The sequence below is a fragment of the Rhipicephalus microplus genome, chromosome 9 (genome assembly GCF_043290135.1).
Source record: "Rhipicephalus microplus isolate Deutch F79 chromosome 9, USDA_Rmic, whole genome shotgun sequence".
Taxonomy (NCBI): Eukaryota; Metazoa; Arthropoda; class Arachnida; order Ixodida; family Ixodidae; genus Rhipicephalus; species Rhipicephalus microplus.
Window position 1 is genome coordinate 1,160,386 of NC_134708.1, and position 14,455 is coordinate 1,174,840.

General features: G+C 47.0%; 1 protein-coding gene across 7 annotated transcripts in view; it reads right to left on the reverse strand.

Annotated features, from left to right (window-relative positions):
- LOC119163313 (uncharacterized) overlaps positions 1–14,455 on the reverse strand; it is a 217,758-nt gene that overhangs the window by 60,200 nt on the left and 143,103 nt on the right. For 5 of the 7 annotated variants that reach the window (XM_075872943.1, XM_075872942.1, XM_075872945.1 and 2 more), the window contains one exon: positions 13,181–13,249. The exons of the other annotated variants lie outside the window; for them this stretch is intronic. In XM_075872943.1, coding sequence (XP_075729058.1) covers positions 13,181–13,249 — 69 coding nt within the window. The remainder of the gene's footprint in view (positions 1–13,180; positions 13,250–14,455) is intronic. 7 annotated transcript variants of the gene reach the window in all.

The window sequence follows — 14,455 nt, forward strand, 5'->3', positions numbered from 1 at the left end:
TCTTGTAAGCGAAGAGCCCAACGGGCGAGACGGCCTGAGGGATCCTTCAATGATGAAAGCCAGCATAGTGCATGATGGTCGGTGACGACATCGAATGGGCGACCATACAAATAAGGTCGAAACTTTGTAAGGGCCCAGACGATCGCCAGGCACTCTTTCTCCGTGACGGTGTAGTTTGTCTCGGCTCTCGTGAGCGTACGGCTTGCATATGCTACGACATATTCAGGGAATCCGGGTTTGCGCTGCGCCAGGACAGCGCCGAGGCCTACACCACTGGCGTCTGTGTGCACCTCCGTCGGGGCCGTAGGGTCGTAGTGGCGTAGAATGGGAGGAGACGTCAGCAAATGGCGGAGCTTCGCGAACGCGTCGTCGCACTCAGACGACCACGAATTGAGGGGCCCGTTACTTCCAAGGAGCTTCGTCAGCGGTGATATAATCGTAGCAAAGTTTCGTATGAAGCGTCGGAAGTATGAGCACAGGCCAACGAAACTACGCAGTTCTTTGACGGACGCAGGTTTGGGGAATTCAGCCACGGCCCGAAGCTTGGCTGGGTCAGGAAGAATGCCATCCTTAGACACGACGTACCCTAGGATGGTCAGTTGCCGTGCTGCAAAGCGGCACTTCTGCAGATTTAGTTGCAAGCCGGCATTGCTCACACGTGCGAAAACTTCTTTCAGACGTTGGAGATGCGTGGAGAAATCTGGGGCGAACACAACAACGTCATCGAGGTAACACAAGCACGTGTGCCATTTCAAGTTGCGCAGCACGGTGTCCATCATGCGCTCAAAGGTCGCAGGAGCATTACATAGACCAAACGGCATGACGTTGAATTCGTACAAGCCGTCGGGTGTGATGAACGCAGTCTTCGGTCGAGCGTCATCAGCCATGGGTACTTGCCAGTACCCCGAGCGCAGATCGAGAGAAGAAAAAAATTCGGCTCCGTGAAGGCTGTCAATTGCGTCATCGATGCGCGGCAGTGGGTAAACATCCTTGCGCGTGATCTTATTGAGCCGTCTGTAGTCCACACAGAACCGCACAGAACCATCTTTCTTCGCGACAAGAACAACAGGAGACGCCCAGGGACTGTCCGAGGGCCGAATAACGTCGCGTCTGAGCATATCATCAACCTGCTCGTTAATTTCCCGACGTTCAGCAGGCGACACGCGGTAGGGACGTTGCCGTAATGGTGGATGGGCACCAGTGTCGATACGATGTGTAACAGCGGACGCGCGACCGAGAGAACTTCGCCCGACATCGAAAGAAGAATGATATTCTCGCAGCAGGTCCAGAAGCTGGGAACGCTGTACCGACGTAAGATTGTCATCAATGTAGGGGCCGAATACATCAGGAGATGATGAATCATAAGTGGAAACAGCGCTGACAGTACACGAACTGGGACAACGCGAGTCATCAGGTACGTCCAGGACTTGTGCGTTATCCACTGGTTCCACTCTGCCGAGACATTCCCCTCGAACCAAGGTAACAGTGTACGGGGATGGGTTGGTCACAAAAATAGCGGCGTTGCTCTGGGTGATTTGCACGGTCGCGAAAGGTACTAGCAACCCTTTCCGTCGGCAAGCACGGTCGGATGGCGAAACGAGCGCAATTGTGTCGGAGAGTCCAGCGCAGTAGACATGTACACCCATCGCTGAGTTTGGAGGCACTAAGGTGTCGTCTTTCACGAGAATCTTACTCAATTTTGAGGGACTGTCTTCCGGCGTCAAATGCGAGAAGGGTGAGAGTTCAATTTCGGCATTGGCACAATGGATGACGGCGTCGTTGCGGGAAAGAAAATCCCAACCCAGGATGACGTCATGAGAGCATGCAGGAATGATGATGAATTGGCCGACATACAGAACGTCCTGAACGACAACGCGAGCTGTGCACTCTGCTGAAGGATGGATACGATGTGAACCGGCAGTACGAAGGGACAACCCAGAAATCGGCGTCGTCACTTTTCGAAGCAAGCGGCAAAAGTTTTCGTCCATAACGGATACTGCAGCTCCAGTGTCAATAAGAGCAGACGCATGAACACCGTCCACAAGCACGTCGATGACATTAGATGGGCGGCTCTGAGGGCTTTCACATCGCAATAGCATCGCAGTCCTTGCCTCGGGGACTGCGACGACTAGTTTTCCCGCTCATGAGTAGCTGAACTTGGCCTCATGGGGGACAGGGAACGACGTCGTGGAGACGGCGACCTTCGAGGAGATGGACCTGGGCGAGACGGCGGTGGCATAGACGGTGGTTCGTCGTGATAGGGACGGCTGAGGTGGCCAGCACTAGGCGAAGAAATTCGAGCCGGCTGTACATGATGGCAATAACGGGCTACGTGACCAGCGTAACCACAGGCAAAGCAGATGGGCCGGTTGTCGGGTGTGCGCCATCGGTTCGCTGGGGTAGGTCTTGTCCATGACGCAAGAGCCGATGGACGGAACGGTGGCTGGAAAGGCTGCAGGGGGTGCTGGAGCTGAGTCTGAGAGGTCACGTCAACATACGTAGCCGGCGTAGCCGCTGCAAAGGATGGAGGTCGTGCGGCAGCTTCGGCGTAAGTCAGTGGGGCGGGCGGTTGAACGACTGGAGGCGGCCTGGCGACCACTTGGGCGTAACTTGGGGGCGCAGGGGCCGGAAGCTGCTGTGGTTGGTACGCAGGCATGACCTCCGCTATTTCCTGCTCAATTGCTCGGCGTATGGGTGGAAGAATAGCAGTGGCCGATTGTTGAGCAGCCGGTGGGTGGGCGAAGTGCAGGATAGAGAACTGCCGCGCGATTTCCTCACGTATGAAGGACTTGAGGTCTGCCAGCAGTGCCACCTGATCACAGCTTGCCTCCAAGCCTGCAAGCCCTGCATCTCGTGGTGTGGAGCGACGGGTCATCGAACGCTGCCGGCGGAGCTCCTCATAGCTCTGGCACAGCGTGATGACCTCAGCTACTGTGCCTGGGTTTTTGGCAAGCAGCATCGTGAAGGCATCATCGTCAATGCCCTTCATGACGTTCCGGATCTTGTCCGATTCGGACATGCTGTCGTTAGATTTCTTGCACAGGTCCAGGACATCTTCTATGTAACTGGTGAATGACTCACCGGCCTGCTGAGCGCGTTCGCGTAAGCGCTGCTCGGCTTGCAGCTTACGAACGGCAGGGCGGCCAAAAACGTTGGTGATAGCGGTCTTGAAATTGGACCAGGTTGCGATATCGGACGCGTGGTTGTTGTACCACAAGCTCGCAACGCCCGCAAGGTAGAACACCAAGTTTGTCAACTTGCCGTCCTCGTCCCATTTGTTGGGCACGCTCACGCGCTCGTAAATAGCGAGCCAGTCCTCCACGTCAGTGCCATCGGCGCCCGTGAAGATGGGTGGATCTCGGATCCTGGGGACACCGGGACAAGGGGGTGGCATGGGAGGAGGCGTTTGCTGAGAGGCGTCGTGGGACATGGTAGACTCCAGGGTACGTGAGCGCAGTTCCCAGGGCATCAAAGGGGATCGTAGCACTCTCCACCAATTTGTTATGGCGTTTATTAGCAGGCACACAGCGAGTATATACAATGGCGACAGTAACGGCCAAGCACGGACTCCAAGCGCGAGCGGCGTCCTTTTTCGGGTAGACCCACTAGAGAACACTTGAGAGTTTTACCCACTTCAGTGTTCGGCGGCTTCTCTACAATATATATATATATATATATATATATATATATATATATATATATATATATATATATATATATATATATATATATATATATATATATAGGTATGAGATATGGCACAACGGGAGCGTTGTCAACAAGGATAAATATATTTATTTCCCAACAGTTTCGGGAGGGGTCCTCCCTTCATCAGGGGATGAGTTATGCTGACATGAGCTTCCAAACTTCGTTGCTGCCGCGTCCCTCTCGCCTTGAAAAATGTTTGCGAGAGTGAGAGAGAACTAAAAAAAAAAGAGGGAGAAAAAAGACGAAAAAGAAAAAGAAAGAAAAAAAAGAAAGTAAAAAAGAGGAAGAACCACTGTCAACACTGAGAACGAAGCCAACTGTCCGTCTACATCCACATACGGTCCATATCACGTGCTGTTCAGTTCTTGACGTGTTTCGGGCCACCCAAGATTGTCGCCGCGGTGCCGGGAGGGTCCGTGACGGCGAGGGAGTCGCGCTGCTGGCACAGCACACGAGGGTGCAGCTGCGATGGACGTCGGCGGCATGGAGATCGGCGGCAATCGCTTGCACGGACAACTCCAGTGTCAAGCCCCCTCAACAACAAGGAGCCGAGAGACACACAGAGCCATCCAGGGCACCAGCAGTGACGATGTCGCCACTACCACCAGCGAGGCCAGCGAGCCAGCGGGTCCCACCAGTGAGTCAGAGATCGGCGTCAACGGCTTGCACGGCAAACTCCAGTGCCAAACCCACTCAACAACAGGGAGCCGAGGGACACAAAGAACCATCCAGGGTCCCAGCAGTGACGACGTCGCCACTCCCACCAACGAGGCCTTACAACACCAGGCGGACGAATGCGGCGAAGACCAAAACGGCGGCTTCCAAATGACACGGGGAAACAAAAGGTACGGGCAGTCTTAAACACGCATGGTCCCACTCATTTCTATCGATTAGGAAAATCATTGAAAAGCGGGTGCCATACGAAAAACATGCGGAACAACTAACCAAATATCTATCCCACGAAATTTCACCTAAGGGCCTCCGCCTAGCCTGCAACCCCTCAATGTCTACACTGAGTGAAGCAGAAAGGGGGAAGTGGGAAAAATTATTACTAGAAGCGTCCTTGCAACTGACTCGGGTCATTGCGGACCATAGTGAGCGTAAGGCCGCCGAATACAGTGTCACGGAGGCCACGCAGAAATTGGTATCTAATCTCGGAGAGCATGAGGCAAGAGAACTGGAACGATATGAACTAAAGAAGAGAGGCGAAATTTCAGTAGTAAAAGATAGAAAATTCAAGCGGGACTGCAGTAGCTCCACTGCTCTGCAACAGGAAAATAGGAATGAGGCCGTACAAGAACGCCAGGGACCACCCGTACCACAACCTAGCTTTGAGGAGAAAAATGGGAACTCAAAACTACAGTGCAATCCTAATCAAAACATCCTTACTCTCGAATATGACGCTGACACTCCCGTGCCATGTGATAGCCAAGAGCAGCCGAAAACTTATGAGAAAAATGTCCTCAATCTGTCAAACACAACACTCACACCCGCACAGCTTCAACTTTTGTCGAGAGGCTTGACCTTTTGTCCATCATCCGGTAGATTCAATGAATTTGAACTGTACCAAGACCTCGATAACTTTGCGCGTAATCTCCGCCTCCGTGAATACTTTCATGATCGCGGGGACTGTGCGGACGAGAATAGAGTGATTGGTGGTGACAAGTCATGGTGTCCGAGTGAGCAGAGGGACAAACACCTCGATATGTATATATCAGCAGTTCAAAAAGATATCATCAGAGCGTATGAAAAAAATCGGCCATTTCGAAACATATCAAAGTCAGAACGAAGGGCACTCGATGAACTACGAAAAAACACTGGAATTACTATCAAACCGGCTGATAAAGGGGGCTGCATAGTAATTCTAAACACTTCGGACTACTTAAAAGAAGGGGAACGACAGCTATCAGACACAAAATTCTACAAAGAACTTCCAACGGACCCGACTCCCGAATTTGAAAGGGAGATAAAAGTAACTCTAAATAATCTCCGCCGGGACGAGAAAATCACCGGCAAAATGTTAAAAGCAATGTTACCGGCCCATTCTATTCCCGGTCGATTCTATTTGCTCCCCAAAATGCACAAGGCAGGTAATCCAGGACGTCCGATAGTATCCAGTAACAGCACATCAACAGAAAATATATCAGAATTCGTCAATTCCTTAATAAAAAACATCCCCCCAAATTTTCCCTATTACCTAAAGGACACAAACCACTTCATCTGCGAAACTTCAAGTCTCGACATCCCAGGCGGCAGTTTTCTGGTGACCATGGACGTCTGCTCACTGTACACCAACATACCTCACCATGACGGAATAGCGGCTATGGTTTCTGAATATGTAAAATCTGACTCATCAACTAGTGTAAGTGGCGAGGTACTGTTTACACTTCTTGAACTTGTACTAAATTATAACCATTTTGAGTTCAACGGCAAGCATTTCCTTCATGTCAGTGGCACTGCAATGGGCACGAAAATGGCCCCAAACTTCGCGAGCACCTTTATGGCTTCACTTGAAATCCCATTCATTGAGGGACGCACCTTGAAACCTTCCTACTACAGAAGATACTTAGACGATATTTTTATGATATGGAACCATGATGAGGGAAGTCTTTTCCGCTTCATAGAGGATTTTAACAAATGCCACCCGTCAATAAAATTCACGCACAAAATTTCCAAAACTAGCATTAACTTTTTGGACGTCACTGTCACGGTCGAAAATGACCGCTTGTCAACAAACCTTTACAAAAAGCCTACAGACCGTCAAATGTACCTACATTTCAACAGCAGCCATCCAAAGCATTGCAAAACGGGTATTCCATATTCTCAGGCCTACCGGTACCGAAGAATATGCACCGATATGCGGGAATTTGACAGACACGCGGAACACCCAAAGCATTCCTTATTGAAACAAAATTATCCGAAAGACATTATTGACGATGACATACTACGTGCTCGCAACGTGAACAGGAATGATATAATTAAGGGACCAAACAGAGTATCTAAATCGACTTCCCAAACGAACCTTGTACTAACTTACTCCTCATCAGCGCCACGAATCAACAACATACTTTCCCGCCATTTCAACATAATCAGGCAAAGCAAGCGACTAACTTCTATTTTCGCGAAGCCACCTCACGTGGTGTACCGCCGGGATAAAAATCTGAAGGACATTCTTGTCAGAGCAAAAACAAACACCCCCAAATTTCAATCAGGGTGCCATCCCTGCGGAAAAGCTCGATGCAAGGTATGCCCACAGATGGTCACAACACGTGAATCCAAAGCGAACTTCTCGGATTTCAAATTTTGCATAACTGAAAGCCTTAATTGTGACTCCAGTAACGTAATATACATGCTACATTGCAACATCTGTGGACAAGAATATATCGGCCAAACAGACACGCCATTTCGGCTGCGGTTCAATAATCACCGGTACCACGCCAATTCACTGCCGAAGCTACCTTTATCTAGACATCTGCGCCTGCCAAACCACAGTTTTGAAAATATCAGCGTAACCCTTTTGCAGTCCGGTTTCTCAAACAGACGCGAGCGCAAACAGCGTGAGGCATATTTTATTTTCAAATTTTGTACAGTAGTAGCCGGCATCAACGAGGACCCCGGAAAACTCAACTGCCTCCGAGAAGTAAGCCAGGAGAAAATTGGTGACAAAGATTGATAGCTGGAGACCATGCTTTTTTCTGACTGACTCGTACGTGTACACTGTCCTTTCCTGTTTTTTTTTTTTCCACATGCACATACAAAGTGTTTACGTTCGCCTACCACTTGATGACCATTGAAGGGAAACGGACGAAGATTAAAGGTAAATAGCCGACCGACCCATTAACGGGAATTCCTTCCTTTACGCACGCCGCCCGCCGACCGACCCATTACGGGGAAACCCCTTTCTTTATGCACGCCGTCACGGACCCTCCCGGCACCGCGGCGACAATCTTGGGTGGCCCGACACACGTCAAGAACTGAACAGCACGTGATATGAACCGTATGTGGATGTAGACGGACAGTTGGCTTCGTTCTCAGTGTTGACAGTGGTTCTTCCTCTTTTTTTACTTTCTTTTTTCCTTTCTTTTTCTTTTTCGTCTTTTTTCTCCCTCTTTTTTTTTAGTTTCCTCTCACTCTCGCAAACATTTTTCAAGGCGAGAGGGACGCGGCAGCAACGAAGTTTGGAAGCTCATGTCAGTATAACTCATCCCCTGATGAAGAGAGGACCCCTCCCGAAACTGTTGGGAAATAAATATATTTATCCTTGTTGACAACGCTCCCGTTGTGCCATATCTCATACCTTCACGAAGACTAACTGGCCCATTGAATTATTACTCCCACTATATATATATATAAGAGAAAGAAGTGTATACCTAAGGGCTCGTTTTTCCGTGTTTTAACACAATATTAATGAGATCTAACAGACAGTATTGCCAAGGAATGTACAGGGGAAGTTGTTAAAACCAATGGAATGTAAATAAGAAGAAAGAAAAGTAGATGAAAAATAACCAGCAATGGCCAGGAAACGAACCTACGACCTTCGAATAACGCGTTCGATGCCCACGGCTGGTTATTTTTTCATCCACTTTTCTTTCTTCTTATTTACATTCCATTGGTTCTAACAACTTCCCCTGTACATTCCTTGGCATTACTGTCTGTTAGATCTCATATATATATATATATATATATATATATATATATATATATATATATATATGCATTGTGCACAACGCGTATTCATAATAAATTGCTGCAATGTTACGTGGTCTTCGTACTAGTGAGGGTGTTATGGGGCGCAGATATGCAGGGTCATTCTGCGCAACCATAGCCTCCTAGATTTCCCTTGCCTGGCGGATGAGCACGAAAGGCAAGTCATCTATAGCGGCGCTACTTGCGTAGGAGTAAGAGTCTTCGTACTTGGCCTTTGAGATTGGTACATTTTGGCGTTTGCTACAAGTTTTAGAGGCTATGTCTTCTTTGAAGGAGTTGCCTGTTGAATGAGCGCAAAACACCTGTCATCTATAACGGCGTCTCTTACGTATGGTTAATTTTAATTACGTTTACGCCTTTTTAAATTTTTTACATTAATTTTGTTGCATATAAGCTCCAAAGACGTAAAAACTTATTCGAAGACACCCCCTTACTTATGTAGCGCCACCATCATAGTTCCGACGACGGCCGCTTTCCAAGTGACCGCCGATAATCCGGTAGGCAAGGGAAATCTAGGAGGCTATGGCACAACTGAAAGCGAAACGAAAAGCTTTTGCTGATCAGCGACAGACATGGTGAACGGCCGAGCGTCGTTTTTTTCCCGCCTAAACGGCAGGGAATCCGAAAATGGTACGCACTGCCTTCACGGTGCTCGGATGAAGACTCAAAGTCTTTCGCTGCTTTGAGAAAGACATGGTAGACCTTCAGGTGAGCATTAATTACCTCACCGGTTTGTGGCCACTCGCATAATATTCTGTGGTTGGCAACTTCGAAGAGCCCCGTCGCCTCAGCTGCCGGTCGGTACCAAGTTTATTATCGGTTAGACACTTGGTGAAGTGCGCGGCGGCGGGAAAACATGTCAGCTGTAAGTTCACTGCTTTGTGACAACCACTCGGGGAATGAATTAAACCTTGTCGTCGGGATAAATTTTGCCGGGGCACGTGGGTCAAGTTCTAACCTGAGAAACTGTTGTGGTGCGTTTTTGAAGTGGGGTGCATTACTTACTGGATGTTCTGAATGTAACCACAAATCTAGGTCGGCTTGTCCGCGAATATTCCCGGCACTTCCCAACGTTTATAAATATATTTCTATAAACGTTGGCACTTCCGATGCCACGTGTGCCTTTTTTTATCTTCAGAGAGGCAGTTTATAGGCTTCATCCTTCGACGTAATGCGAAAGCATTTGTATTCTCTAGTATGTGATGCCCGTGGCAGACAAATGAACAAATAAGCGAATATATTTGCCGATTCCTTCATATACACCATGCTGGTGAATCACTTGTGCTGTGCTTAGCATGTTTCTATCGTGAGAATTGAGATAAAATATTTAATCATAACCAAACATTTGCGTCAGCTCTTTTTTGTTCATCTTTCAATGTATGTACCTGCACAACTCTGCCAGGCAGTGAAAACAAGACAGGGATACTTTCCACAGATTGAAAGAGATGTACTCGACTGCTGACCCGCAGGTCGCGGGATCGAATCCCGGCTGCGGCGGTTGCATTTCCGATGGAGGCGGAAGTGTTGTAGGCCCGAGTGCTCAGATTTGCGTAAACGTTAAAGAACACCAGGTGGTCGAAATTTCCGGAGCCCTCCACTACGGCGTCTCTCATAATCATATGGTGGTTTTGGGACCTTAAACACCCCTAATCAATCAGATTGAAAGAGATGGGATATGAATGTTAAAATATATGTGACTACTCTGCTGATGGTAGGTGGAGGCTTTATAACAATCCTAAATATATTTGCATAATGGGATATAAGTTTATGTGCTAGTTCATAATCTCATGTGATATTTCTAGAAAAGCACAGTCATAGCACGAGTTTTGTGAAACGTTTTTTTTTTTTTTGCGAAATGTTGTATTTCCAAATTTCAACAATTTTTTCACTTAGTGCTAGCCTAACTGCCGCATCACAGGCTCTCTGAACAGCCCAAAGTTGATGATAATCAGAGTTCTTGAGGGTCGAGCTCTACTTATGCTCGGTGAGGTCCTTGTCCCCATGTAACGAGGGGTCACCATGTTTTGGACTTCCATGATTTCTTGAATCATTTTTTCACCAGACCTGCATAGTACTCCCATGCTGCTGAAGGCGATACGCATTCACAATCTCAGCAGTGGATGCCTATATGTCCAGACATTCGCACGGTGAGACGGCGCACAAGCTAGTATACGAAAGCTTGCACTCAACACAAGCATTGCATCTGCACCAATATGCATCACAACTTAGTGAAGCACTTTTTCGAATATGCATACGAGTCGGCGACGGTGATAGAAGCAAAATCAAAGAAGGGGAGACAGCAGGCAGTGCTGCTGAGGAAAAAATAAAGTTGCAAGGTCTCACCACCTTTTATGTCGACAGGCTAATATTGAACCCTTGCTTCGTGCTTCAACCCGTCACAACCACCTAAAATATCCCCCCGCAGCCCGTACTACCGCCCACATGAACTCATTTTTCATTCAGACTGCTTAGGACTAGAATCGTCTTCCTGCCAACGTGGTGCACCACCCCAGCCATACATCCTTCAAGGCACCAATAGAAACCATCATGTTATAGTTACACCCACTCATCATTTCATATCCCTCACGGGGCATTTGAGGTAATAATAAATAAATAATTAATAAAATAAGTTCATAACAAAGGAGACATCAATGACTTGAAAGATTACAAGCCAATCAGCTTACTATCCGTTCTCTGCAAACTATTTACAAAAATAATAGCTAATAGAATGAAAGATACATTAGAGTTCAACCAAAGAACCAAGAAGGATTTTGCGCAGGCTACTCCACAATAGACCATATTCATACTATTAATCAGGTGATAGAGAAATGCACAGAACACAACCAACCCCTATACATAGCCTTCATAGATTACAACAAGGCGTTTGACTCGGTCGAGTCATCAGCAGTGATGCAGGTATGGAATCAGGGCATCGACGAACCCTTCATAAATTTACTGGAAGAAATACACAGCGAATCCACAGCCACCATAGTGCTCCATAAAGAAAGCGACAGAATCCCAATAAAGAAGGGTGTAAGGCAGGGAGACATGATCTCTCCAATGCTATTGACTGTGTGTTTACAGGAGGTTGCCATAAATTGGGATTTGTTAGGGATAAGAATTGATGAAGAGTTTCTTCGTAATCTGCGAATCGCTGATGACATTGCTTCGATCAATAACTCGGGAGAAAAATTACAGCTCATTATTATTGAACTGGACACAGGAAGCAGAAGAGTAGGTCTGAAAATTAATATGCATAAAACTAAAGCAATGTGCAACACTTTGGACAGAAAACAGCGCTTTGCCACGGGTGGAGAGATGCTGGAAGTTGTAGGCATCTATTAATGCTTTATCCTCATCTAAAGAGCCGTCAATCAGCATCACCTGCCCTGGCTGACAGTCATCATTGTCTTTGTAGGTGCACTTCATCTTTGGGTCCCGAGTTCATGGCCAATAAACCTCGTTACAACCGAGTCGTCAGACATGGTGGAGATGCTAAGTACCTGTTCTGCCACGCTCTCTTCAACATCATGTACTAAGTGCTTTTCATGACTGATGGCCACCTCGGCTTTCACAAAACCTACGATCGCATTCTTTTATTGGCCTGGCCTTTTTATGAGCGTAGCAAGGTACGTGGGTTCCTGCTCTCCGTGTCAGCTTCGCCAATTTCTGACTTCGCCAATTTCCGAGAGGAAGGTATATAACAGCTGCATCTTGCCGGTACTTACTACAGAGCAGAAACCTGGAGGATTACAAAAAGGGTTCACTGTAAATTGAGGACGGCGCAGCGAACGATGGAAAGAAAATTGATAGATTTAAGCTTAAGAGACAAGAAAAAAGCAGAATGGGTCAGGGAACAAACCGAGGTCAAGAATGTCATAGTTGAAATCAAGAAGAAGAAATGGACATGGGCCAGGCACGTAGCTCGTCGGCAGGATAACCGTTGGTCATTAAGGGTAATAGACTGGATTCCAAGAGAAGGCAAATGCACAAAGGGGAGACAAAAAGTTAGGAGGTCCGATGAGATTAAAAACTTCGGCAGCTATAACATGGCAACAGAAAGCACAAGGCCGGGTTGACTGGCAGGTCATGGGAGAGGCCTTTGCCCTGCAGTGGGTGTACTCAGGCTCATGATGATGATGATGATGAATTGATAGAAATGAAGCACACTGTCTTTTGGGGGAAGCCAGAGACATCACATACGAAGTTTCAGAAAAATATAATGGAGGCAATGTTGCCTAAATGTACAAAAAAAAACATTAAAATCCGTGATGTCATCATTCGCGACATTGGAGAGAAATTTAAAAGTTATGCAGTGATTGTCTTATCTATTAATAAAGCTGTGGCACCAAAATTGATGACACCAGAATTTTCAGAGTATAAGTAATCCGTATAAAGTGATTCATTGCTTCACATCAGTGCATTTGGTAACATTTTGTCATGTGCACTAAAGGTATTTCGTCCGAGTCACTGTCTTAACCTCATCAATCTTAAAGGTAGCTTTCACAGACACCTTTAATAGTTGCTGTATTTAGTAATGTTGTAAAAGCATTCCTATTTGCTTGACATTTTTTAGTGAAAATGATCTAGTTTAAAAGCACGTGTTCCTAATAATTACAAGTTCACCTTTCTAGTTTTGCTTATGTTTAAACACTTGATCAATATACCGACGCAAATCGCATCACTTGTCATTTTCACGTGCCCCATAAGACGTTCCGTTCGGTCACGTCATGCATGGGAACTATTTGAGAAGCTGTAAACTTACCTGGCTCTAGCGTGGTCTTCAGAAGCACCAATTTCATCCATTGGCTCCTGCTTCACAGACATCGCCATTCTTTCGCGGGTCATGATGAGAAAAAAAAAGAAAAATTACAGGTCACATAGAGCACAACTGTACCTGGAAATCATAATTTTTTCCAGCTGAAATAAAGCTGAGTGGTCCATTGCCACAAAAGAACCTCCTTCACGTTTAACCTTCTGTGTCAAGCAAGATAATGCAGCACTGCATCGCGTTTACGCTGACTAAGTGGTCCACTCTTCTTGAACGCTGAGTAATTGCAAAACTGGAGCATGTTATTTGTGTGCCTTAAAGGGGTCATGACAAGGTTACCCAAAAATTGACGGTTTTCGGCAATAAACAAAGTTAGAGGGTCAAATGTGCTTGTACACGTGTGAAAACTGGACTGTAACAAATTATTTCAGTCCAAAATATGCCGAAGAAATCATCGACTGCATACTCCGCCCACAGCCGGCGACCGCCATTTTGTCATGCCGTGCGTGACATCACAAGTCGAAGGAGCAGTGTCGTCGGCTGCTACTAAACAGCAGCTTTTGCACACGGTCAGTGTTGGGAGTGTTGCTTGCTGCACATGTCTGTGGGTTGCAAGTGTTGTGGTGTGTTACCAGCACCATCACCATATGCGGTGACGACGTCATGTACGTTGCACATTTTGACTTCGACTCCATCGCCACCAGCTCAAGCGACAAACAAAGCGTCGAGGACGGTGTAAACCAAGATGCCAATTACCTTGCCATTGTAGCATACGTGGCAGACAGCTTTCCGCGATGATTAGTAGCTTTATTTCAAGCATGTCAGGTTGAAAAGCAAGCTTGGGATACAGGGGTCTGTCGATGCTGCATGCGCGAGCAAGTTGTACTTAGCACCCTGTAATTGGCAAAGGGTGCAGATATTTGTTGGCTAGCATGTGTGCATGCACAACTTTCAATACTAAACGTAATAAATGAGTGGTCATAGCAATGTTGTGCATTGGGACTGTTTTTTCATTGGTGGTTGTGTGCGGCATATGTAAACATAAGCTAAAGCAAATGGCATGTCAGTGCGGCGCTATCGTTACTCATGATATACCGTAATTACTCGAATCTAATGCGCACCTTTTCTCCGGTTAAGCGAGTTCATAAATCGCATGCGCGTTAGAATCTAGTACAAAAAAAATGAATACGATCATTCTACTGCCATCGGCATTTCCAAAATGGCCGCCTCCTACGTGCGTCGGCATGGCGCTTCGGCCATTTCTGCCTA